The sequence below is a fragment of the Glycine soja genome, chromosome 20, assembly GCF_004193775.1.
Source record: "Glycine soja cultivar W05 chromosome 20, ASM419377v2, whole genome shotgun sequence".
Taxonomy (NCBI): domain Eukaryota; kingdom Viridiplantae; phylum Streptophyta; class Magnoliopsida; order Fabales; family Fabaceae; genus Glycine; species Glycine soja.
The window spans coordinates 36,801,646-36,826,483 of record NC_041021.1 but is presented as its reverse complement, the minus strand read 5'-3'; the positions used below and the strand labels follow the sequence as shown (position 1 = coordinate 36,826,483).

Here is a 24,838-nt window from a genome sequence, read left to right as displayed (position 1 = left end):
AACAAATTTAATATTTAATTGAATGATGTATTTGAAGGTTTATTACAGAAAAATTAAACAAATATGATATCTAATTATCACAAAATTTATTATATAAATTTACATGTGCATTAAATACACATTAGAAATTTTAGTGTTATATATAACAATATTAATTATTTTATAACATAATTAGTCTATTAGCTTAGTTGGTTATGACATTTTCGTAATAACGGAAAGCGAAAGACATAAAACAAATCTTTCTTATAATTTTCTTTTATTTAATTCTTTAATATTGCTTTGTTATTATTTTCGTTTAATCTGAGATAAATGAACAAAATATTTAAATAAATTTAATAAGAACGCGATTGAAAATATTTAATGTTATTTTATCATTCATTTTAACACTTATTAATATATTTCGGTCCATTTAAAAAATATACTTCACTAATCCAAGGGTATGGTATACCCAAATAATCGTGAGTGTGAGTGTTTCATTTATGGGTCATGCTCAAATTAGTGACTTATTTTCAATGACTTAAATGTCGAAAATTATACCTTTGCTAGTTAGCACTCTTAAGTTGGGAAGGACCATAAACACATCAGAGCAAGATTTTCAAATACTCTCGCATAAGCTTAGTAAAATGCACGAGAAAATTTATTAGAAAATCACGATGGCTAGCTAAGTTTCAAAGCCAAGTACATTCTGTTGTAATGTCAAATGGAAATTAAAAAGACACGGAAGGAGGAGCTGTTGTGATGTCAGGAGCTATTGAACCCTAAGAATTGATCCACAAGCTTAGCCACACAGTTGGCAAGTGTATCAGCTGCTTCCGGTGTAGATGCCTCAGCATACACACGAACAACATCTTCAGTGCCAGATGGTCGCACAAAGCACCGACCTTGGGGGTACTTAGCTGTAAATGCAGAAGAGGAGTACCAAGCTGCAATATTAGTAAACTGAAATTCTGCATTTCAATCTTTCACACTAAAAGGCATTCATGGATGGATGAAACTGACAAATATCTCGCACTCAGTGCAATTTTGCCAAGCCACTTGGACTTGATAACAGTAATAGTATAATCCCATAAACAGCAAGACACCAACTTTTCAGGAATATAACATTCAATGTTTGTATTATTTAGGCCTCCTTGCCTCCCTCCCTCTGCCCATTCTTGGTGGTTTCACAAATAAAAGCAAGCAAGCAATGATAAAACCAAAAAATAATGCTGTCTTTGAACAAAACAATGCAATATATACACATTACAAAAACAAGCCTCCAACAAATCTTGCAAAATTGGTGTGGAGAAATGTCACTAGCCTCCCTCTCCCTCCGGCCTCCTTCAATCAGTGGGGAGAAGTGCAACTGGCCTCAATGTCAGAAGGAGTGGTGCCATACTATGTTACTACATTTTTCTTTTCATTAATCTTAGACACTTGTTGCATCAATGTGAAATTTGGTAAAACACATTGGTAATTCAAACAAACATGTCGCACAAATTGAAAAGAAGGAATAGAAAAAAAGATACCAGTTTCTTCATTTATGGCTTCTTTTAGACCCGGGGGGCTCACAACCACAGTTTCTGCATTTGTTGTAACAATAGCCGTTCTGTCAGCAACTTTGACCTGACAGTTGAGAAAAGCCAAACCAAGCATTAATTTCTGAATTTCCATGAATTAATCAGTAAAAACAAATAAATTGACACTGGAATGATAATCACATATATTACATTGGCACATGCATGCTAAGGGAGGGAAGATTAAAATATTTAAATTGAATAGTAGCTTCATAACAAGGGTGAAATGTGAAATTTTGGGTTAAAACAAACACATTCAAGCTAACAGAGTTTAAACAGTTAATTAACATAATTGAAATTATGATTAACATTTCAGGTATAGTAGGACCACACTATATTTTCTTATACATAAGCTTCTGACAGCAGTGCAAAAAATTCTAGTTACAGAAAAGATAAAAGATAATAATGATTGACCTTGAGCTGCTTGCTGGGTAAATCATGATAAAGTTCATTCCATTTATTTATTGACCATCCCATATGCTGTAATATGACTTCCACCAAGAGCAATCCACTCAAAGCATCTCCAACAGCTTGATTGATCAACTTACTGACAGCCAATAATCTCAGAGCAGCTTTTTCCCCTTCTGAACCTGAAACTAACAATCACACATTTCTATTTAGTTGAATCTTGTAAGTGAAGTGAAAATAGTCAGAAACCTCAGAACAAACCTTTGGATCCTAAAGAAATCTCATTAGTTCTAGCCTCCAACGACTCTATGAAAGATTCTGAAAATAAGACAGTTCCATGGCCATTTGCCTCAAAGTAGATACCAATATCAAATTCGGTGGCTTTTTCATGCAGATATTTCACTCCAGTTGGAGTAAAATTGACTTCAAGTCCCAACAGTTTAAGGTAATTAGTAGATGCCCCATTTGCATAAGCAGTCTGTACGACACCAAGATGGGCTTGGTGGCAATTTTTCATGTCTTCTTTCTCATTAAGAAAGCTTAGTTGCTCCCTAATAAATAAGGCAAACAGGGATAGTATCTTGTCCCCATCAACAAGGTCAATCCTACCACTGCTTTCAGGTGGCACAATAAAATAAACAAGCCGATCAGCATCTCCATCCAAACTAACACACCTACAAACTAGAACTAGCTCCATTAGTAAAGACCATAATAAAGAACACCAATATAACAACACTAAAAGAATACATATACTAAAATGGTAGGGCTAACTTATCCAGCTTTCAATAAGACCTCCTCCTACTTCCCCTAACCTGCACATATCACAGACACCCTCCCCCCCTACCAATTAAAAATGGAAACAAAAAATTACTTACAAGCCAGAAGCCTAGTCCTTTTAAGTTGAATGTTTTTGTTTATTATTTTTTTAAGTAAAATTAATTCAAGGATTATGTTAACAAACTATCAATTCATGGTTACAAATTTGTAAGTTTCAATGAACAACAAGCCTTCCATTTCTACAATTGTGGTTGGAATTACTTGCGGTAAGGTAACCATGCAGAATTGCAGACTGATTAAATTGTTAGAAAGAAAATCTCAACTTATTTATTGGAATATTACTGGGATGCAGATATACACTTCATAATTTCATATTAGTATAGAAATGTCAAGCAGCATGCCTGCATGAACTTCACTTCTAACACAAGATTATCAGCAGACTAACCTTATCCCGGTGTCTTTAGAACCAAAGCTGTTTGGAAGAACCTTCTCTTTTTGCACATAATCAGCACCAACTCCATCATTCAGTACACCTCCATCTTCACTGCTGTTCCGAACCTCAATAATCAAACCATTCAACAATTTCCCTAAATATTTAAGTTTCACTCCACCAACCCCATTAGCTGCATCCACTACCACTTTGTCGTTCACCCCATCAAACTTACATTTTTCAGCTGGGATCAAATCCACTAAGCACCTGATCCAATCACACAATGACCCTAAAAGGATGTGCTCATTGATGATTTAAAAATCAACAAAAGAAAGGAACAACATGAAGCAATGTTCATCTACCACAAGAATATCAGGATTGGACTAACCTGAATGAGCTTGAAAGCTGTTCAAAGTAATCCTGCTCCGAAGCTTTCATACCCTTATTTCTAGCACGAACCATCCAATGCAATTGTGGAGTTGTCAAGATTCCCATATCTGTCGCAACAGCTCCAACAATTGAAGTGACGCCCTTCATTTTCATCCAATTATATGTAATTAAAATCCACTCAATAAAATAAAAGATGGTAGAATTTCCCAATCATTTATGATTCTCAAGGTTTTAAATTGTGGTTGTAGTTTCATCGAGTTTATTGACATTGCAGGGAATAGCAGACAAATGCAGCTCGTGCAACCACAATTGCAGTCGCAAATACTCCAAATACCTTGACATTGCTGCTGAAATCACAGTAGCAGAGCATTTTCTAAAATTATGATGACTCTTATACCCTCAAGGTTATAAAAAAGGGTCTGCAACAGTGATTTCAGCCACAACGTCACGGTTTTTGGGGTGTCTGGTTGTCTGCAACCCAACTGTGACCACATTGGCCGCATTTGTCCACGCAATGTCAAGGAGCGCCAAGAAACTGTGACTGTAATTTAAAACCTTGCTCATGCCTGTTTAGCTGCTTGAAGCAAAGCATCTCCACTTGGTCTCGTGTCTCTCCCCAAAAGCACTTCGACATGCCAGTCCCCATCCACCGAGATCCCTTCTTTCTCCACGAATTCATTTATCAACTGTACATAACCACATTCGCCAAACACGGTTTCAACAAAAAGGGTAGTGTGGGAAGAAATTATTGGTGCTAATAAGCTAACTAACCAGGAGGAGGTGTTGGGGAGAAGGGGCGTTGGCGAGGGCGTCGGCGAAGGGTTCCCAATGCTGAGAGAGCATGCCGCCGCTTGGGTCAGCGATTTTGACTCCGTTATCGGAGACTTTGTTGTGTGAGGCGGTGATCATGAGGCCGATGACGGAGCGGGTCTTGAGCGATCTAAGGGCTGCAAGGATTCCCACTCTGTACACCGTCGATTGGAGAAGTGATGCATCGGCCCTGAAGCCCGCAGTGCCGTACGATAGCTTCACTCCTTTGGGGGGCCAGAAGCGAGAAGCTGAGCTGAGAAGCAGACACTGTTGTTCTTCGTTCATGGCGGAACACACACAGATTGCTTGTTTAGATCTTCACTCCTTTTGGCGTGTTTTGTGCAAATGTTAGTTTGTTAGAATGACACTGATGTGGGAGCGGGCGTGATCGACGCGGATTACAGGGGTGATACTGTTGATAATCCAGCAGATGGTGATGCCGCAGGTTGTTGAGGTTCAGGATTTGGATTCTACGCTCAGAGCTGAAGCTGGCTTCGGATCCACTACTGGAGTTTAGGAATAGATACAGTTTTAACAAAAAGGGGAATAAACCCCAACCCCAAACCGAACAAGCTATTATAAGTTATTAATTTTCATTTGTTCATTTAGTTTTAATTCTTATTAATTGTTTTTTATTAGAGAAAATAAATTATGCATTCTAGTATAAATTATACACAATTTATTAACTTTATTAATTATATAAAATAATCGGCGTGGTGATTGACCTTTGCCTCTAGTGATTGACCTTACCCTTCATTGGCTTCACAAAATGGAAAAATAAAAAAGGGAACAAAACAGTTCTCATAGTCTAGATTCTAGAACAAGATTCACTGCATATTCATGATGTATTACCTAAGTAAACAGTAGTCTATATTCTTATTTCAAGTGTTTTTCCTTCATATTTGCCAAATTGCTTGTTGGGTTATTCTGCCCTGCACATAACACTTACAAGAATGAAGAAAAGTTGGCTCAAATATTTGGGCTTACTGAATTTATAATTTATTGAATTTCACCAACTTTTATCAGCTGTGTTTTAGTGTAACTGGTTTAGCCAAGTGGTCATAGGTTAAACCATGGGTTTGAAAACCAAGGTTTCAAGTGCTGCTGTGCATCTGTGGGGACTGGGGAGTTCCCATTCGAAGTTTATTGACCCTATGCCTGATTTAGGTCTAGATTATAGAACAATGTAGACCGATGAAGGTGGCATGGTGGTTTGTTTACCATCTGTAGGATTGCAGTACATCTTATCATAAATACAATTTTCAAAATTGACCATGTAATGAGGATTTGAGTTTTAATTCCTTTGTTTTGTCGCTACCATGCAAGGCTTGATGGGCTGATGTGCATAGCCAGTGTGTGTGTGTGTATATATATATTAGTTTGTACAGTCCTTAAAACAAATGCGCCTTAAGTTGGTATATGCAGCTGTGGAGCTGCCTGCTACCAAGTTGATGCATATGTATTTTGGTCTAAAGCTCAATCTGCATAACTGAGTCTCTTATCATTACCGTATTTTTGGTTTTTATGACTTTCTCTTTCATTTTCTTCTGTTTCTATTTATGGTTTTTGATTATATTTCTTTTCAACTTCTATTTGTATTTTATTACTACCATCTTTCCTTAAAGGATGGAGAAACAGCATATGTTTCTCTTTGCACTCCTTATTGATTTTCCATCTTAAAAATGCAGAGCTCATGGATTATATGCCTGAGTGTTGGTAGTACTCCTTGTTTACAGGGAAAGGTGGTTGATTGCAACTATATTCGGGGTCCCAAGTATTTAGAAGTAAATTTTCATTCAATATCTTTATAAATTTTTGTCTGTCTTGTTGTAGGAAGTTTCCTACTAATGGATGATGTATGTATCCTAACTTGTCTGCCATGGTTTTTTAATCAATTACTTTTTATTTGTAGATTGATGTTGATATTGGTTTTTCTACTGTTGCTAATGGAGTTTTGGGTCTGGTTATTGGTGTGATTACAACATTGGTGGTTGATATGGCTTTTCTTGTACAGGTGAGCTTGATATACTAGTAATTAACATTTAAACAAGTCATGGGATTAAGTGGCAGCAATTGGGCTAGAGCTATTTTGTTGCATTCAGTGTGGAAACTTTCATGTTCATATTGCACAAGCATAATGGCTTTGATTTCACATTTGCTAGTCGTACTTGATTTTAGTTGAAATCACTTAGGGTAGGTTGTAGGTCTTCAATATTTCAGATTGTGGAGACCTGCTAAATGACATGACAACAAATCTGTTACTTTCTTACGAATTGTGTTAAATTTCATTACCTGTTTTTCCTCCAACTGCTAGGAATTATAAATACTCTATGAAGCTGAGCTAGCTATGCGTAACAAAAACATTTTTTCCAAAGTAACAATATCTTGCTCTGCTGTGTGTGTTTTGAAGATTCACTGCATGCTGCTGCTTTTATGCTTGCACTTTTGTATTTGGGAATGGTATGTATATTCTGAAATTGAGTGCCCTTGATTTAGCTAAAAAAAAGTTTCACAGGTGGTGATTCTATTATGTAGATGAAGTCTTCTATTAAAATTAAAATTTTGTAAATCTTTAAGCACTAAATGATATGATGGATAGCCAACTTTGTAGTGAAAGTGTGAATTTGGTTGTTAATTGAGTTGAGGTCGCGTTGTATTGTGTCCAAGAAGTGTCCATTAGTTTACCTAATATGTATGGGAGAGATGGATAGTGGAGCTGATGAATTGCCCGAGAGGCTTATTGGAGCTGTCGTATTTCTCATATGCAGATGTACCATTTTTTTTCCACTGTGATTTAGGTTCATTGTTTTATAATTGGGTTCTTCTATGAAATCTTAAAAGGAAATTCTTCTTTCCTTTTCCCCCTTTCTTGGTTTTTTTTTGTAGCTCATTTAAGTGTTAAGCTGATAGGATCTGTATTTTGTCAATGTATTCATATTCGGATATATTTCATCTGATTATGAAGTATTGTCATATAGTTCTAAAAATTTTTTTTGTAACTCCCAGTAAGTTAGAAGAAAAAGGGAAAGTTTTCGGTCATTTCATCCCGTCATGGAATTTGCTCGTGTAATAATGTACATAGTTTCTCCTTCATGACATCTCTCATCACCAAAGATTGTATCTACATTTTGTAGTAATGCAGTTTCTTTCTCATTTCCAAGGTTTTATATGTGAAAAGGTTGCCAACTTCCTATGTTTAGTAATGAGGGGAGAACGAATGGTGTCATTCTTAACATTCTCTTCCGAAGTTTTTTTGTTGTTTTATGTATAGATTAGGAGTGCCTTTTTATTTTTTACTTACCTATTTCTTTTCACTTTAATTTTCTATTTGAACAAGTGGTACACGATGATTGGATGAGAATGAATGGTGTCATTACTCATTTGTTTGCCATTGAGTATATCTCATATAAGATTAATTTTTTATGCATGGGAAATTGCATGACCTGATTTCACTATAATCCACCGAGTAATCAATCTGTTCTGTTTATTCAAGGCCAATATTTATTTCTTAAGGGTCTAAATATTTTTTTGGTCCATGTAATTTAATGTTTTTTTTTCATTTTTTGTCATTATAATTTTTCTTCTATTTTAATATAAAATGTGTTTTATTTTTTACCTTTAAAGTATTTTACATTTTTAAACAGTAAAAAAGTGTTTTGAATTGTGGAAAGAAGTATTATTTAAAATGCTTTAAAGAAGAAAAATAAAATATATATTTGGTAAGGACTAAAAAAAAATAAAGACATTTTAACCAAATAATTAAATACAAGTGGTTAATATATTGAAGTTAAAGGATAAATTATTCGGATAGTATTTGAGTTTAATTCTTTTGAGGGAAATAATTTTATATCAATATTTATTAATTTCTCAGTCGGACTCCGGAAATGGGACAATGAATAAATGAGTGGATGGTTTGGTTATTTCTGAAATAAATATATAAAATGATAATTTTTTAACATGTAATAGAAATGCAATTGAAATTCAAACTAGCATGGTCCAAACAAATTTTATCCTGGAAACACTTATAAGTGCTTATAGCAAAGAGAAATGAAGAGTGTGAATTAGATTTTTACTAAGTGTAAAGAATATAGTTCTAAAAAACCTTCAAAGATAATATTGTAGCCTATACGTAAAAGCTTTGAAAAAGATTAGTGGATATACATTTTTTTATTAATACCTAGAGAGGGGAAACAAAAACGCAAGAGAAATACATGTATAATATGTTTTTGGGTTGAATATATAGGTACAATGATATAATATTATAGGAAAAATTGAAAAAAATATAGAATGTATGACATGTGAATGTCAACATATAATCACTTCAACACTATTTGAAATGACACAAAGACAACACAGGGGATAGAGAAAAATACAAAATCAATTTCTTCTACTATTTGTCTTGGACGGAAAGATGAAAGAAAGCTAATTTTGTGTAGTAAAAAAAATAAATATTTGGAAGTAAAGCATTGTCTAGATGTTAACTTCAAATTTTAGTTACATTGTCGTAAAGTGATGTTCTACATTGAAAATTTGGAAGTGTGTCCAAACACACCACGTATTACGTTACAATGTCATGTAAAAAAAGTTACAAAGCTAACAAACAAAATATAATATTCATAATTAAAAAGATACAAGTACTACATTGACCCAATTATCGTCAATAGTAAAGATTAATAACAAGCCACCACCTTTTGTTTACCAAAATACAGGAACTTATCTTCATTTATATTCTAACAAAAAAAAAAAACAGCGAAAAACACAGAGTGATTCATTTAATCAGTGATTGTGATTGTCTGATAAAGTTCTACACAATAGTCCACACACAAATGACGAAAGATGAATTTATAAACTGTACAAGTAACAACTTGCTACTCATTGACACCACTTTTATGCTAGAAAACGCCATTTCTTTGGGCCCCAACTTCAATACTTCGTTAATCAAATGGCAAGTGTGTAGAGTCCTTTCTAAATCTCTGCAAAAGAGCTGGAGACCAACCCCTGTTGCTCATCACATAATAAGGTAGCTTCATAAATTATGTTAACATAGAAAGAAGGATATTAGTTCGTATAGACATTATGTTAAGGAAAAAGATTCATTGACAACAGAGGGAGATAAGAAGAGTAGGATAGTAATTAACATTAAAAGTAGGATAGTAGTTCTTATTAGTAAGATTGGTAATGTGATGTGACAAGAAAAAAAAAAAGAATAAAGAAAGCTAATATAAGGGGTGCCAAGTAGGTGTTTGCACTGTTTGGGGTGTCAACAAATCAGCAGTCTTAAGTTAATGTCAATGTTGTTTCTAATACATATACATTAAAACAATATTGTGGCTCTGAAAAAGACACCATAGTGGATTTCCTCAGTTATGGCACATAAGAAGCTAGAATTGCTTACCATTAGTATTTCCTGAAATATCAAGCAGATGGAAGAATCTCAAGGGCAACTTCCTTGAGGGATGGCATACTATTCTGCTGATGTAGACAAACATATTTCCTATTCCCCACTCTTCTAAGGACCTTCCAGAGTCCTGGATAGCACCTGAGGGAAATTGTAATAAACACACAACACATAAGTGGTACATATGCCCAAAGAAAAAACAAATAAATTTCTTAAGCACTTAAGCAGTTACTAAACCAAAGTCTAGCTACTGACAGAAATTCCATTTCATCTCAAAGCAAGATATTGAATATTTCTCAAGCTACTGCAATACTTTTTTTTGCTCAGCAAAAATAGATAATATATTAATTGAGTACCAGAGGTACTAAATATACAAACGGTGCATTATAAGACCACAGACCAATGGTTCCATTGTCAGACTAATGTAGTCTTGATGGAAACCAGAGCCTAGATTACATGTGACCAGTATTTTGCACCTATACATTGTACTGTCGACAACTAATACACAAACCCTGATCTAAGATTGCTGGACCAATGATTGTAGCTGATGCTGAAATCCTTCTCTAAGTGCCGAAGCCACGTCCACAATAAAAAAGATGCATCTTCCATGATTTTATTAGCATCAAATGATTAGACCAATTCTCTAAGCTACTGCAATACTAAGCATGACCTTCCAACATAATTAGACCAATGGGAGTTAATTTAGCTAGCAGACCTAAAAAGTGTTCCTCCATTGCGGCCCTTGAAATTATGAATGTAATACACAGTTTCCATCATAGGTAGGAAGGACTTCGTAAGTGCAGCAAGCTTTGGGTAGAAGAATGATGGATAATCTTGATTCAATCAAGGATAACTATTTTCTGAAAAAGGCAAGAAAGAGACTGAGACTTTCTGATGTAGTTGTTTTCTCAAAATCACATATTTGACCCTATTTTCTTTGGTAACTCATTTTCTAATTACTACCTAACAAATATTTTGAAAGAAAATAACTCTTAATATACGCGGGATAGGAGCAGGTAGATCCATATTAAAAAGCTGCAAAATTTGGCAAAGGATACATCCAGATCTTATGCGATCGAGTTCTCCATTGAATATAATCAGTTTCCGTTCAGTGTTCAAGACCGCCTCTTTATAAAGTTCTTCCACAACGAGCATTTCTGAAATACAAGGGAGCAGTAATCTTGATACTTTCATTGTTTAAATCAACAAGAACAAAGGGTATTTAGATTTACCATTGACATTAAAATATGGGTAGCCAACCAAGAAAAGTTCATCTCCGGTCTTCACCCTGTCTGACATTTTTATTTTCTCAACAAAGCCAAAATCTTCAAAAAATGAAGGCTTTGTCAAATAGTCCAACTTAAAAGAACATCCACTAAAAACTGATTGTCTGGCAAAGTCAACTTCGCTAGCCTCTGGAAAAAACTGATCAAAAGGTTATGAATCAATTTTAACTGGAAGTGATGAAGTTGAATTATGTCAATAAAAACATTTTGCATGGCCATCTTTAGAGAACAGGACTAACTTTTCTAGATAACAAACATATGAAGAAGGGGGAGACCGCATGCATAAACAAGAAAGTTAGAGCTACTTGGAACAATCAAACTATGGAATTAAATCTTGGCATCTAGGTGTATTGATCATAATTGATGTATATATGCTGAGTTGGAATTATACAGCAAGAGACTTGTAACTAACTGTAAACATAGTTAGATTGTATGCTAAGAAAAAGAAAACTAAAACAACAAAAACTTCCTAGTTATTTGAAAAATGCAAGGAGCACAAAACCCTTTTTTACATGTAGAGAAAGCTTTTCATCCAGAAACACATTCCAGGGGCACAAAGAAGAACAATTCTTTAAATCAAGAAGATTACTATTCTTGTTCGTGTGACTTTCTCTGAACTAATGAAGCGGTCACAAAATTCACGAATCAATTGCATGCTCTCAGTCATTTCAATTCCACCTTCCCCATCACCTGTGATGTAACGAGTGAGATGAATCAATTTCCATTTAGATTGAAACAATGATAAAACAGGGCTCAAACCAAAAAAATGAAACTGAAACATGTAGAACCTGGCACAGACCCGAGTCCAGCTGTGGGAAACTCAATCTCCTGTATAAGATGGTTTCATTACAGGCTCTATAATAGATTAGCTCCTCACTTTAGTGTGTGCAACTTTAGTTCTGGATTCCAAATTCCTAATAAAACTACTATCATATATTACTCACCATTAGCTGTCTGTTATCCTTTATAGCCAAATCTGCAGCTACTCTGGCCTGTTGGTTGATTCAATAACAAAGACACCAATCTTAGTGTTCAATTACCATGTGTCTGAGTGTACATGATACACAACTATAAGTCCAACCATTTTTTCTTATATTGTTTAGGGTGGTTTAAATACCTTTTCCATTCTTATAAATATACTACTTTTTTTCACTTTTAATCTTTGTAATTTTCTTTCTTTTGTTTATAATCCCAATAATGTCGAAACTTTCTGTTTTTATTCTCCTGTTACAAAAAAATGCTTGCGTGACTCCTTCGAAGTGTTGCCACATAGGAATGCCACGTTACAAATTGCTTACATAGCAACATTAGATGGAACCAAATAAATGTTTATGTAAAGGAGACTGATGAAATATTTGAATATTTCCTGGATTATGACTACAAAAATTGCATATTTGTAGGTTCGAAAAGGTGTTGAAACCTTTTTTATTCAGTAAAATTTACCTGCTCTGTCGATCAACACAGGATTGACATATAACAAATTAACAAAACCACCACTACATCGGTCCATCAATATCAAAGTTGAATGTTGCAATGAACAAAAGATTGGTGCAAAGGGAGGACAATGAAACACTTACTTGTTCCAGAAGCTCATTAAGAAAGCTTAGTTGCAATTTTCCATGTCTTCTTTCTCATTAAGAAAGCATAGTTGCTCCCTAATAGATAAGGCAAACAGGGATAGTATCTTGTCCCCATCAACAAGGTCAATCCTACCACTGCTTTTAGGTGGCATAATAAAATAAACAAGCCGATCAACATCTCCATCCAAACTTTTTTTTTATCAGCAAAAATATATATTTATATAAATAGATGTGAGTACCAGAGGTACTGAAATACATGTATTTGGATGGCCATAGAGTTGGTTCCAAATCAGACTGAATAGAGTCTAGTAAGGAACCAAAACAGGCTTCACCAATCTATAAAGCTACTGCTAATCTCTGTGACTTTTCTATCCTAATACAAAAACCCTTCTCTAATATTACTAGACCACTGATTAAAATTACTTACAAGCCAGAAGCCTAGTCCTTTTAAGTCGAATGTTTTTGTTTATTATTTTTTTAAGTGAAATTATTTCAAGGATTATGTTAACAAACTATCAATTCATGGTTACAAATTTGTAAGTTTCAATGAACAACAAGCCTTCCATTTCTACAATTGTGGTTGGAATTACTTACGGTAAGGTAACCATGCAGAATTGCAGACTGATTAAATTGTTAGAAAGAAAATCTCAACTTATTTATTGGAATATTACTGGGATGCAGATATACACTTCATAATTTCATATTAGTATAGAAATGTCAAGCAGCATGCCTGCATGAACTTCACTTCTAACACAAGATTATCAGCAGACTAACCTTATCCCGGTGTCTTTAGAACCAAAGCTGTTTGGAAGAACCTTCTCTTTTTGCACATAATCAGCACCAACTCCATCATTCAGTACACCTCCATCTTCACTGCTGTTCCGAACCTCAATAATCAAACCATTCAACAATTTCCCTAAATATTTAAGTTTCACTCCACCAACCCCATTAGCTGCATCCACTACCACTTTGTTGTTCACCCCATCAAACTTACATTTTTCAGCTGGGATCAAATCCACTAAGCACCTGATCCAATCACACAATGACCCTAAAAGGATGTGCTCATTGATGATTTAAAAATCAACAAAAGAAAGGAACAACATGAAGCAATGTTCATCTACCACAAGAATATCAGGATTGGACTAACCTGAATGAGCTTGAAAGCTGTTCAAAGTAATCCTGCTCTGAAGCTTTCATACCCTTATCTCTTAAACACGCGGATGTAATTTGTTGTCTGAGAAGAAAATATGAACTGTCCCCCTCACCAATATCCAACTACATCCAGGTGCCTTCCTCACACCTTTCATCCTCATTTCTTTTCTTAAACTAGTATCCTCAATATGCCTATCATTTGCGGCATATATGTTACAAAGGGCCACATGGCCTGGTGCATTTAAAGGTTCCAACTCAAACAGTCGTTTGGCCGCACGCCTAGCAACATCTGCATTTGTTTTACTAAACCCACATACTCCAATCAATGCTCCCCAAATGGCATGATTTGGTTCAACTGGTAGCCTCAAGACAAACTCCTCTGCTTCCTTCACCTTTCCTGCTCGGCCCAGAAGATTGATAATACTAACATAATGCTCCAAACCAGGTTGAATAGCATAAGCATTAACCATGGCAAGAAATAACTCCCACCCTTTATCAACAAGACCCGCATGAGCACATGCTGTCAGGACACCAAGGAATGTAAGGCCATCTGGATAAATTCCAAATTCAAGCATAGTTTCATACACTTTTAAAGCCTTGTTGGCCATCCCATGATCTGAAAGGCCCATGATCATGGTGTTCCAAGAAATTTTGTCCCGGTAAGTCATGTTAGAGAATATCCTATATGCATCATCTATCTCCCCACATTTTGTATACATTGCAATTAGAGAGTTCTCAAGAATCAAATCATATACATACACTGTCTTCAACTGCATACCATGTAATTGCCGCCCCTGATCAAGATAAGCAACTGAACCCATGGCTCCAAATAGAACAGCATATGTAGAACTCATAGGAGAAACACCATGAGCCATCATCTCAACAAACAAGCAGAAGGCTTCAGCAATGAGCTCATTCTGCACATACCCATAAATCATCTCAGTCCACGCAATGGAATCCCTATCAGGCATGTCATTAAACAAATTCCAAGCCTTTAGTACTTGGCCGGCACTAAGATAGCCAGCAATCATGCAGGTGGATGCAACCTTGTTCCGAACAGGTACCATGTCAAACAACTCTTGAGCGCTTTCCAGCTGACCGGCCTGAACATAACCATTTATCATGGAATTAAAACACTGATCATCACAATCTTTCAGATTACCTTCAAGCACATTGTGTGCAGAGTCCATAAGACCAAACCCAGAGTACATCCTAACAAGACCTCTTCGCAACCTACCATCATAATCATCAATCCCCCAGCTGTTAACAATCAGCTGAGCATGTAACTGCTTGCCAATGCAAGAAAAACCCAAACCACCACAAGCATAAACAAGAGAAACAAAGGTCTCACCATTGGGCTTTGCATCAGAAACTCTCAACATCTCAAGAAAAAGCAACAATGCCTCTTCATAAAAGCCATTCCAAGCAAAGCCACCAATCATAGCAGTCCAAGAAACAACATTTTTCTCCGGCATAGCCCGGAACAAACAATAAGCCCCCTCCAAATTTCCCTCACGGCAATAACCAGATATCATGCTAGTCCAAGTAACCACATTCCTAAACTCCATCTTCTCAAACAATTCTCTTGCCTCATTCATTCTCCCTCTCTCAACATACCCCGCGATCATAGCATTCCATGAAACCACATTCTTATAAGGAGTCTCCTCAAAAACAATCCTCGCTTCCTCTAAATCCCCATTCCTAACCAAAGCCACCACCATCGCGTTCCACGAAACAACATTTCTCTCAGGCATTTCATCAAACACCTTCTTCGCATCTTCGATCCTCCCGGCATCCGAGAACCCACCGAGCATTGCGGTCCAAGACACGACGTTCCTCTCCGGCATGGTGTCGAAGAAGCGGGAAGCCTCGTCAAGCATGCCGGAGCGGAGGTACACGGACAACATGGAATTGTAAGAGACGAGGTTTCTGTGGGGCATTATGTCGAAGAGTGTGCGAGCTTCGGCCACAAAACCGTGGCGGGAGAAGTTGGAGAGTAGCGAGGTCCAGCGAACAACACGCAAGTGGAGGTCACCTCCAGAGGAATTTTGGAGGAGGTTTCGCGCGTCGTTTAGCCACCCATTGGATAGGTAATGTAGAAGCAGAGACTCGTCGCATTCGGTTCTTTTCGGAAACGGAAATGGGGATTTTCGGGGTCGGGAATGGTTGATGCGATAAACATTGCGAAATGAAGACTTCAAAATCCGCGGGAAGATTGACTGTAATTTAAAACCTTGTTCATGCCTGTTTAGCTGCTTGAAGCAAAGCATCTCCACTTGGTCTCGTGTCTCTCCCCAAAAGCACTTCGACTTGCCAGTCCCCACCCACCGAGATCCCTTCTTTCTCCACGAATTCATTTATCAACTGTACATAACCACATTCGCCAAACACGGTTTCAACAAAAAGGGTAGTGTGGGAAGAAATTATTGGTGCTAATAAGCTAACTAACCAGGAGGAGGTGTTGGGGAGAAGGGGCGTTGGCGAGGGCGTCGGCGAAGGATTCCCAATGCTGAGAGAGCATGCCGCCGCTTGGGTCAGCGATTTTGACTCCATTATCGGAGACTTTGTTGTGTGAGGCGGTGATCATGAGGCCGATGACGGAGCGGGTCTTAAGCGATCTTTTCCCCTCCCTTCTTTCTTTCCCAGCCGAGGGCTAACTTTAAATCTCCCCGTTTTGTTTTGTTTTTCAGCACCGCGATCTGGATTAGCATGGAAGCACTCGACCGATGTGGGAGCGGGCGTGATCGACGCGGATTACAGGGGTGATACTGTTGATAATCCAGCAGATGGTGATGCCGCAGGTTGTTGAGGTTCAGGATTTGGATTCTACGCTCAGAGCTGAAGCTGGCTTCGGATCCACTACTGGAGTTTAGGAATAGATACAGTTTTAACAAAAAGGGGAATAAACCCCAACCCCAAACCGAACAAGCTATTATAAGTTATTAATTTTCATTTGTTCATTTAGTTTTAATTCTTATTAATTGTTTTTTATTAGAGAAAATAAATTATGCATTCTAGTATAAATTATCCACAATTTATTAACTTTATTAATTATATAAAATAATTTAAATAATAACTTATGATTGATAAATTTATTATTTTTTAAAATAATTATTTAAAATAATTCAAAAGATAACTTATAATAATTGGATGACGATACAGACACTTCTAACAATAACAGTTTCTTCTGAGAATGGCGTCTCAAGATAACTAAGTATTCATTATTTTTTCATTGCTATACCCAGAGGAATTTTTCAAATTTTCAAGGACATGGTGTTGTGTGTTTCCTTTACACGTTTGTGTGCGATGATTGCTAAAAGTTCCTCATTTTCTATGTCCTTGTGTGCCAATCGCATGTGTTTCAGAAACCTAGCTTGATATTTATTTGTTGAATCACTCATCATTCTGTCATGAGTAATTGTGATTCATAGTTATACTTTTCATATTCTTCATGTTTGTTCTGTTATGATAGCATTTCATATGACACATGGATCAATCCTTTCTTACGAATATAAATATTTGGTGAATGGATGAATCTGCTATTCACTTTTTTCTAGCTGAGACCAAGAAGGATTTTGCACCCAAAATTATATATCCTGTTTGAGTTGCCTTTTCTTGTCTTGAAAATTAAAACAAGAGCCCTTATTTGCCATTGTTCATAATTTTGAACCTCCGGAAAAAACTAAAAAAAAATCAAGAAAAAAAGCACGAATCTTGAAGTCATATACATATATTGTAGGTGGAAAGGGCCAATTACTATTAGCCAACCTTCTCCTATAATATTAAGTTGTGTTAAGGTACTTCACTGCCCCAATTCCCTGCATGGTAGGTGCAAAAAGTCTATCGATGTTTGGATCTGACAATGGCCAACAAGTTGTGTTAAGGTAACATTCAGGCATTCATTAGGCTTCAGTTATACACCTCAATGGCCAACAAGGGTGGCATTTCAATTTTTGTGCAGCCCAAAAGAGGCAATCACCAGTTGTTGCTTAAAAAAAAGGTTTTATAAAATAGTCATAAACTGAATGAAATTAAATTAAAAAATCTCAGAAATATATATATATATATATATATATATATAAACCTTGAAGGAGTCGCCTGGTGAAATGGCTTGTTCCCAGAACCAGGCACAAATGGAGCGATCCATACGGTGCCCCGAGAGCTGTTTGTCTAACATTCTCTTCATATGAAATAAAAAAAACTCAAATTAAAATCAAAGCACCAAAATTCCAGCAAGTAGAGCAGATTTAAAGCGTACGAATTGAAAATATTTTTCACTGAGAAATGAAAGTTATAAGATGGGACAAACAAAATTAAAAAAAAAATTGTCATATTTAGGGATAAAATAATATCACATTAATTTATGGCAGTTTATTTAAAGTCTTTAAACTTAATAATTGTGAAATGACATTTATTTTTTAATTTCATTTTAAAAAATGATATATTACCATTAATTGAATATGTTAATCTTTTACTTACTTTTATAAACATTATATAACTATTTAAAAAAATATTTACTCATCTGCCATCCCCTCCAAAATCTAATCCTCAAATGTATCTTTAATTTTTTTTTTATTATTATTTGACAAAATATTGTATTTGTTAAAAGTGCAAATAATCTGCAAAATAAAATTATAGGTTTTGGAAAGTATAAAGCACCATCAAATGGATCAACAGATCCACCTAATTAAAGATATTAAAAAATAGTGTCACGGGTGTATTTCGCAAATTGTTCTTTGAAATTACCTCTATCTGACCAGACGAGTATTTTCGCTTCTTGTTAAATCTTTCTAAATTTGATTTAAGTTGTACATATATTTTGGTCAGTGAAACAATTGTGACCAATCAACGGTGATGATGCAACCTCGTAATTTATAATTATCCTTCAATTTCCAAGAGTCAATATCCTGATTATATGCCATAAAGATTTATTGCAGTCAATACAGAATATAAATCTTAATCCTTCGATGCAAAAAGAATACAAGAAAAAAACATGATTTACACCTACAAAGAACTGTTTTACTATGTAATTTGATCATCAAAGTCTCATTCAAGCCATTTCATGTAAAAAGTACAAAATTTTGCATTTGCTATATCAGTAACTATGCAAGTTTGATCAATCCAATTCGATGCTCCTGGCCGAAATAATCATGTACAAACTTCCACCGCATCTCAATAATGAACGGTTCAACTTGCATTTCCATCTTTGACGATCAGACAACACTGAACGCTGACTGTAAGGTAGATGAGAACCGAGAGGCAATTGTCTGAGAGGCAAATTGTTGAATCTGCTTCTTGGCATCTGAAAAGGCAACCAATATGTTTTAGCCATTGCAAGTTTCTCCATTAAAGAGGAAATGGTATATTCATTTTGAGTACGAAGAGAGATCCTTCCTGTTGGGTATGAAGGGGACACACAGAAGACAAGAGCTAGCGTAGAACCACTATTCTCAAGATGTGGAGTAAAACTAGCCTTATAGAAAACTCCTAAGGCATGTATGTTTCAGAAATATCCAAATTATTTGAAACGAAACATGTATTCATGGCAAGTAGGATCCTATTAAACAGATGCGATGCAGACAATATTGATACAATAAATAAAAACAATACCAAGAGTTCCTAATCCCACCAAAACAGGGTACTGCTGCAGGGAGTTGTTCCCTTTCACAAACCATGTACAATATCATTCCAAAATGGCGTTTCTTGTTACTTAACCAAACCCCCTACAATTATTTCTATAGCTATAAGAACAACATCTTCCAAAGCATTTTCGTACCAAATATCACAATCCAACCCTAGGAAACTACAATTCAGTTGTTAAATGGCTCATGTTGAGGCCTAATGGAGCCCTTTCACCCGCAGGGAATTGACAAAAAGATCATAAATTGCTATTTGACAGATAAAAGATGAACTCTAAACACGAGTTATCAAGTAGTCAGCAGTCACCCTCATATGTCAACAACTTTGCAAATTATAGTTTGCATTTTTCAAAATGAGATGAGAAACAAGCGCTACAAGATAAGTTTCCATAACTTCAAGATGACATATATGCATATCATAAAGCATGAAAATGTCTTGCACTCAAAAAATTTGCATCTTACTATATGCAGACAATTCCTCCAACCTAAACCAATTTTGCTATATTAGGAGAGTGAGAAACACACATTTTAAGAATATTATCAATAAACTTACTGACCTTTTTTGCATTTGGTAAAACCAACAATATTTGCAATGCTAAGGGTCAGACAAACTCCTACAACAAGGAGATAATCAGCTTGAAGCCTTATGAGTGAGAATATAGCCAGCACAATCCACAGAATCGCCTGTTGAACAATACAAATAAAAAATAAATAACATTTCTTATGCTGAATATAATTATGATTATATCTTTTGGGAAGTGGGTTGTATCATAACTACAAGCAATGTTCTTAATGGCAGATGGTGGTTCATGGAAGCAAGCAAAAAAAGCCCATTAAAATATGTTAAATAGTGTAGCAGGTTAAGGCAGAAGCATGGTGGCTATTAGTAAAAGCATAACACAAATGAAAAATACAAGAAACTGCACAATCTAGCAAAAAAAAGAAAAAACTAACTAGTGTTAAAGAACAATAAACAAAAAATATCGCAATTCATAAACTTTAAAGACAGCACTATTGCCTAAATAAACAGAGTAGAAACACTAACTACAAGTAGCAACACAACCATGCCATGTTAATTCATAGAGTTATTCTCCATCCCAACCCAAATTTTATGGAGAACTGATTACTTTATTCTGAGCATTACAACCTATCTAGCATACAATTTACTCTTAAGCAACACATGCCCCATGTCAATGAATCTGATCAAGCAATAATATTATATAAAGCCCCTATTACTGGATCTGACAACAACCACATTTTGACTGTAACTCTGTAAGGATCAAAGAGGAATGTCACAGCATGCAGTAGTCAATCATATTATCTTACTGTAAGATACAGGGTCCACCAGAAAAGCCATGAGTCCTTCTTGTTCATCCGAGCCAATGACTGTAGGGGAAAAAAATCAATATATGTCAGATGCAAGCACATATCTATAAAGAATTCAGCGCCTGTTCTTATGCTATGTTCTGATTCAGCAGATACAGTACATGATAGAGAGATTATTTCAAAAATAAGATTACACCACAACAACTGATCTAAACAAGGAAAACTGAATACCTACCTCGTGGTCAAGACATTCAAATTTCCAAACACTCTCACCCAGATCATTAATTTCATTCCACCACCTCAATCCAACTAAAATTCGCCCACTGACATTCTTGACTACCCAAAAATCAAGGGCGGCAAGAAGGACAGTCACCACGAAAATGATGACAAAGTTATCAATAAAGAGGGCCGAGAGAATGTAAAATGCCAAGGCTGCAGCCTGAGAGGATACAAAAAACAAAATATGCCTTAATAAAGTGAACATGGCTTGCATAAAAAGATATGCTAAAGAGCACAATTGGGTAAACAAAACCTTGAAGAGGACATGAAAGAAGCAAGTCCTGGGATTGGCGTAGTTTTCACCCACAGGCTGCACACACAGGAAAATCTAATTAATCACCTAAATCTGAAAATTGAAAAATTGAGCAGAAAATAAATGACTTTACTGAATCACCAGAGGAAATTAAGCGTGTGATTAGATTTTCCCCCAAGGAACAAAAATCAAATCAACTCACTTTCGAGGAACATACCAAATTGAACGAAGCAACCTTAGATTAAACCAGATCTAAGAATTATGCAGAAATGTTGACTCACCTGGTTGGGATCCATGAGTGCAGATGAAGCTTGCAAGTAATCAGAGACGTGGGAGCAAGATCTTATACTCTGCAAAGCAACGATTTTCAGACCAAAATTTGTTCCCAAAGCACAAGTACTTGTGAGTAAAATCGCATTAACCCCTTCCCTTGTATGGACTACGGAGAATTAGGGGACTTTTTTTTTTTCCTAAATGCAAACATATACCAAAAAGCGTTTTGGATTGGATTGGGCTTTACTTGAACTAGTATTGGAGATGGGTGGGCCTGGAGATAGTGGGTTCTGCTCGCTCCCTCCCAGGAAATTGCTATTTATAACTTCACATTTGCTACTCAAACCTCATGTGCTTCAAAAATAATTTTGTTCTGAAAATAACCTTTTACAGAAATGTGATTTGTTGATAAAATACACAACAAAATCATGTTTCCATTATGTAAGAGTACGTATAAAAAAATACACTATGAAAACTTGATTTTCAATAAACTTTTCTTAAAAATCACCAATTTTAGTGAGTCTTACTCTTAAATTAGGAGAGAGAATAATTAAATAAGAAATAAGACCCTACAAAACTGGTGATCATTAATGTTTATGGAACTGTCCAGCCATCAACAATATTACATGTGTCAAGAATTATTGCATTTTTACCTTTTTTCCTTTGCATTTAAAAAAGAAAAAAGATAAATGAACACTCAAAATGCTAATAGACACCTAATGAGAGAGAGAAATATATAGGTATTATAAGATTTATGATATAATTTGAAGAAAGAGGAAGAGAGGGAGAGAGAGAGAAAAAAAAAAGGAGATGTGGGTGGATCAAATGAAATTGAATTTTCTAGATGCTAAGATAGGTGCCTTCTGCATTGTGCCAATATTGTCAAGAGGAAAATACTGCACATTGCTAGCTCAACAGTTTCTTAATCTTCAACTAATTACTGTGAAATTATCCATTGACACATAAAAAGTGAGAATCTATCGATCAACGAAAAACCTAGAGATTACAAGTCTGCCAGCACACTCATATTCAAAGTTTGACATGCATATTTATAATAAGTTTAGCACTACCAGAAAACACTGAATAGCGACCGAAATCAACGACCAATAAAAGTTGGTGACAAATTGCAACTGCTTTAGCAACTGAAAATATCATTAGTCATTTGCCCAACTTAGCGACCAAATTGGCAAACACATTTTCAGTAGCAATGCATGTAATCTCTCATTTGGTCACAATATGGTTAAGCAAAATGTTTTTGAAAATACTAGCGACTGACTTAGTGATTGTAGTTTAAATTGGCTTAGTAATTTTATTTTGGTCATGGACACTTATGAATATTGACTGAATTATTTTCGGTCACAAAATAACAAAACATTTTTTTTCTTTAGCGATTGATGATTGATCATGGTCTAATAAGTCCTAGGTATAGTATTAATGATTGACCAAGATCCAATAAAACTCAAGAGTAAAACTAAGGATTGATTATGATATAATATGTTCAAGTGTAGCACTGGTAATTGATTATAACCTAATAAGGTTCAAGTGTAACACTAATATTTGATAAAGATTTAATAAGGCCTAAACATAACACTAATGATTAAACAAGACTCAATAAAACCCCAAGTGTAACACTTATAATTGATCCAGATCCAGTAAGTCGCAAGTGCAACACTGATGATTGACTAGGGATCAATAAGGCCTTGGTGTCATACTAATGATTGACCAAGGCCCAATTAGGCCCTAGTGTAGCCCCTAATGATTGGTTAAGATCTAGTTAGGCCTTAGTGTAACATTGGTGATTGATTATGACTCAATAAGACCCAAGTATAACATTAATAATTGACCAAGACCTAATAAGACTCAAGTGTAACACTTATCACTGACTAATGCCCAATAAGGCCTAAGTGTAACACTTATCATTGACCAAGAACCGAGTGAAATATTGATGATTGACCAAGGTCGAATAAATCCTAATTATAAGCCTAATGATTGACAAAGACCCAAGTGTAACACATGATTGAGCAATGCCCAATAAGGCCTAGGTATAATATTGATGATTAACCAAGGCCGAATAAGATCCTAGTATAACATTGATGATTGACCGAAGCCTAGTATGACCCAAGTATAACACTAATGATTGACTCATGCCCAATAAGGTTCAAGTGACTCATGATTTACTAAGGCACAATAAGGCCTAAGTACAATATTGATAATTGACCAAGGTCCAATAAGGCCAAAGTATAACACTAATGATTGATTATGACCCAATTCTGGCTCAAGTGTAAGCCTAATGATTGATTATGACTCAATAAGACCTAAGTGTAACACTAATGATTGATTAAGATCCAACAAAGTCCAATTATAACACTTATGATTGACCAAGACCCAAGTGCAACATTGATGATTGACCAGGACCCAATAAGGTGTAGTACTAATGATTGACCAGGGCCTAATAAGGTCCCCTAGATGTAGCACTGATGATTGACCAAGGCCCAATAATACTCAAGTGTAACACTAATGATTGATTAAGATCTAATAAGGCCCAAGTAGTGCAACACCAATGAATGACAAAGGCCTAGTAAGTGGTAATTGCTATGCATACTTGGTTTTTGAACTTAAATCATATAGCAATTATCTCATTTCTTCTCTTGTAATGCTTATTTTGATCTCAATAAAGTAAGATTTAGTTTTCTTTTAGACTTTTAGTTTAATGAAATTAATTTCAGTGAATTTTGTAGTTTTAATTGTGTTTTATAGAGTTTTGGTGCATCAATAATAGACTGGAAGATGTTTGAAGTTTGAAGCATCTAGAGGTTGTTAGAATTAGTTTAGAAGTTTTGAAGGCGTAGCTATTAGTTGTTATTTATGACTAAATTTTGTATTGAATATTTTCATTAAATTAGCATCTTTCCCCCAATTTATGGTTCTTTTTGTAGGAATTGTACATATTTTCATGTTTAGTTTGATTTTATACAGTAGATACTCCCATTTTGTGAATTAATGTTGAAACCACTTCAATTTCAAGCCAAAAGAAGATAAGGTCCTTGCAATTGGTGTCTCGTTAAGTGAGGCATATGCGCTTAGTGAGTGACATCCGCTAAGCGAGGCACACAGCTTGCTTAGCGTGTTGGGAAACCCTAGAAGAGGATCATCCAGAGAGATGCGTGTTGCGCACCACCAGCTCGCCCAGCGAGTCATTTGTCCCTTCTCGCGCTCAGCGCGCCCAGCTCGCTAAGCCAGATTTCACTAACTCTCGCTTAGCAAGCCTTCAAAATCTGAAA

At 35.7% G+C, this 24,838-nt stretch overlaps 3 protein-coding genes and 2 long non-coding RNA genes across 19 annotated transcripts; 1 reads left to right on the top strand and 4 right to left on the bottom strand.

The window, feature by feature from the left end:
* Nucleotides 1-592: 592 nt before the first annotated feature.
* On the bottom strand, nucleotides 593-4,933 carry LOC114401280 (phosphoacetylglucosamine mutase-like). 3 transcript variants are annotated; one of them, XM_028363770.1, is made up of 8 exons: nucleotides 4,333-4,933; nucleotides 4,128-4,247; nucleotides 3,560-3,702; nucleotides 3,187-3,438; nucleotides 2,226-2,575; nucleotides 1,971-2,152; nucleotides 1,509-1,605; nucleotides 593-896 (listed from the first exon to the last, which is right to left on the bottom strand). In XM_028363770.1, the coding sequence occupies exons 1-8, from the start codon at nucleotides 4,654-4,656 to the stop codon at nucleotides 742-744; spliced, it is 1,623 nt and encodes a 540-aa protein (XP_028219571.1). In that variant the 5' UTR covers nucleotides 4,657-4,933; the 3' UTR covers nucleotides 593-741. The 3 variants fall into 3 exon arrangements, with proteins under 3 accessions (XP_028219571.1, XP_028219569.1, XP_028219570.1); XM_028363768.1 differs by having other exon boundaries at nucleotides 2,226-2,638; nucleotides 4,333-4,932; XM_028363769.1 differs by having other exon boundaries at nucleotides 1,971-2,146; nucleotides 2,226-2,638; nucleotides 4,333-4,932.
* Nucleotides 4,934-6,063: 1,130 nt separating this feature from the next.
* On the top strand, nucleotides 6,064-7,526 carry LOC114401282. The gene is made up of 2 exons (XR_003664245.1): nucleotides 6,064-6,155; nucleotides 6,284-7,526. It is a non-coding gene; the product is annotated as an uncharacterized LOC114401282 (long non-coding RNA).
* Nucleotides 7,527-10,082: 2,556 nt separating this feature from the next.
* On the bottom strand, nucleotides 10,083-10,995 carry LOC114401281. Its single transcript, XR_003664244.1, has 2 exons — nucleotides 10,828-10,995; nucleotides 10,083-10,602 (listed from the first exon to the last, which is right to left on the bottom strand). It is a non-coding gene; the product is annotated as an uncharacterized LOC114401281 (long non-coding RNA).
* A 134-nt stretch (nucleotides 10,996-11,129) lies between these two features.
* LOC114401279 (pentatricopeptide repeat-containing protein At1g32415, mitochondrial-like) lies at nucleotides 11,130-16,716 on the bottom strand. 12 transcript variants are annotated; one of them, XM_028363762.1, is made up of 7 exons: nucleotides 16,237-16,716; nucleotides 13,783-16,151; nucleotides 13,410-13,661; nucleotides 12,633-12,770; nucleotides 12,000-12,047; nucleotides 11,844-11,910; nucleotides 11,130-11,745 (listed from the first exon to the last, which is right to left on the bottom strand). In XM_028363762.1, exon 2 carries the CDS (start codon nucleotides 16,142-16,144, stop codon nucleotides 13,844-13,846), a length of 2,301 nt encoding a protein of 766 aa, XP_028219563.1. In that variant the 5' UTR covers nucleotides 16,145-16,151; nucleotides 16,237-16,716; the 3' UTR covers nucleotides 11,130-11,745; nucleotides 11,844-11,910; nucleotides 12,000-12,047; nucleotides 12,633-12,770; nucleotides 13,410-13,661; nucleotides 13,783-13,843. The 12 variants fall into 12 exon arrangements, with proteins under 12 accessions (XP_028219563.1, XP_028219566.1, XP_028219565.1 ...); XM_028363765.1 differs by having other exon boundaries at nucleotides 11,855-11,910; XM_028363764.1 differs by having other exon boundaries at nucleotides 11,855-11,883.
* Nucleotides 16,717-18,639: 1,923 nt separating this feature from the next.
* Nucleotides 18,640-21,738, bottom strand: LOC114401331 (Golgi apparatus membrane protein-like protein ECHIDNA). 2 transcript variants are annotated; one of them, XM_028363834.1, is made up of 6 exons: nucleotides 21,566-21,733; nucleotides 21,285-21,341; nucleotides 20,988-21,191; nucleotides 20,753-20,812; nucleotides 19,984-20,110; nucleotides 18,640-19,089 (listed from the first exon to the last, which is right to left on the bottom strand). In XM_028363834.1, the coding sequence occupies exons 1-6, from the start codon at nucleotides 21,578-21,580 to the stop codon at nucleotides 19,001-19,003; spliced, it is 552 nt and encodes a 183-aa protein (XP_028219635.1). In that variant the 5' UTR covers nucleotides 21,581-21,733; the 3' UTR covers nucleotides 18,640-19,000. The 2 variants fall into 2 exon arrangements, with proteins under 2 accessions (XP_028219635.1, XP_028219634.1); XM_028363833.1 differs by having other exon boundaries at nucleotides 20,988-21,341; nucleotides 21,566-21,738.
* Between the last annotated feature and the right edge of the window lie 3,100 nt (nucleotides 21,739-24,838).

Coding starts and splice junctions, on each gene's coding strand:
- LOC114401279 (XM_028363755.1), bottom strand. CDS start 16,144: ATGAATTCGTGGAGAAAGAAGGGATCTCGGTGGGTGGGGACTGGCAAG.
- LOC114401331 (XM_028363833.1), bottom strand. Junction 20,813..20,987: donor TTGAATGTCTTGACCACGAG/GTAGGTATTCAG, acceptor TTTCCCCTACAG/TCATTGGCTCGGATGAACAA. Junction 19,090..19,983: donor TTTTACCAAATGCAAAAAAG/GTCAGTAAGTTT, acceptor TTGCCTTTTCAG/ATGCCAAGAAGCAGATTCAA.
- LOC114401280 (XM_028363768.1), bottom strand. CDS start 4,656: ATGAACGAAGAACAACAGTGTCTGCTTCTCAGCTCAGCTTCTCGCTTC. Junction 4,248..4,332: donor CTCCCCAACACCTCCTCCTG/GTTAGTTAGCTT, acceptor GGTTATGTACAG/TTGATAAATGAATTCGTGGA. Junction 3,439..3,559: donor CAGCTTTCAAGCTCATTCAG/GTTAGTCCAATC, acceptor TGATTGGATCAG/GTGCTTAGTGGATTTGATCC.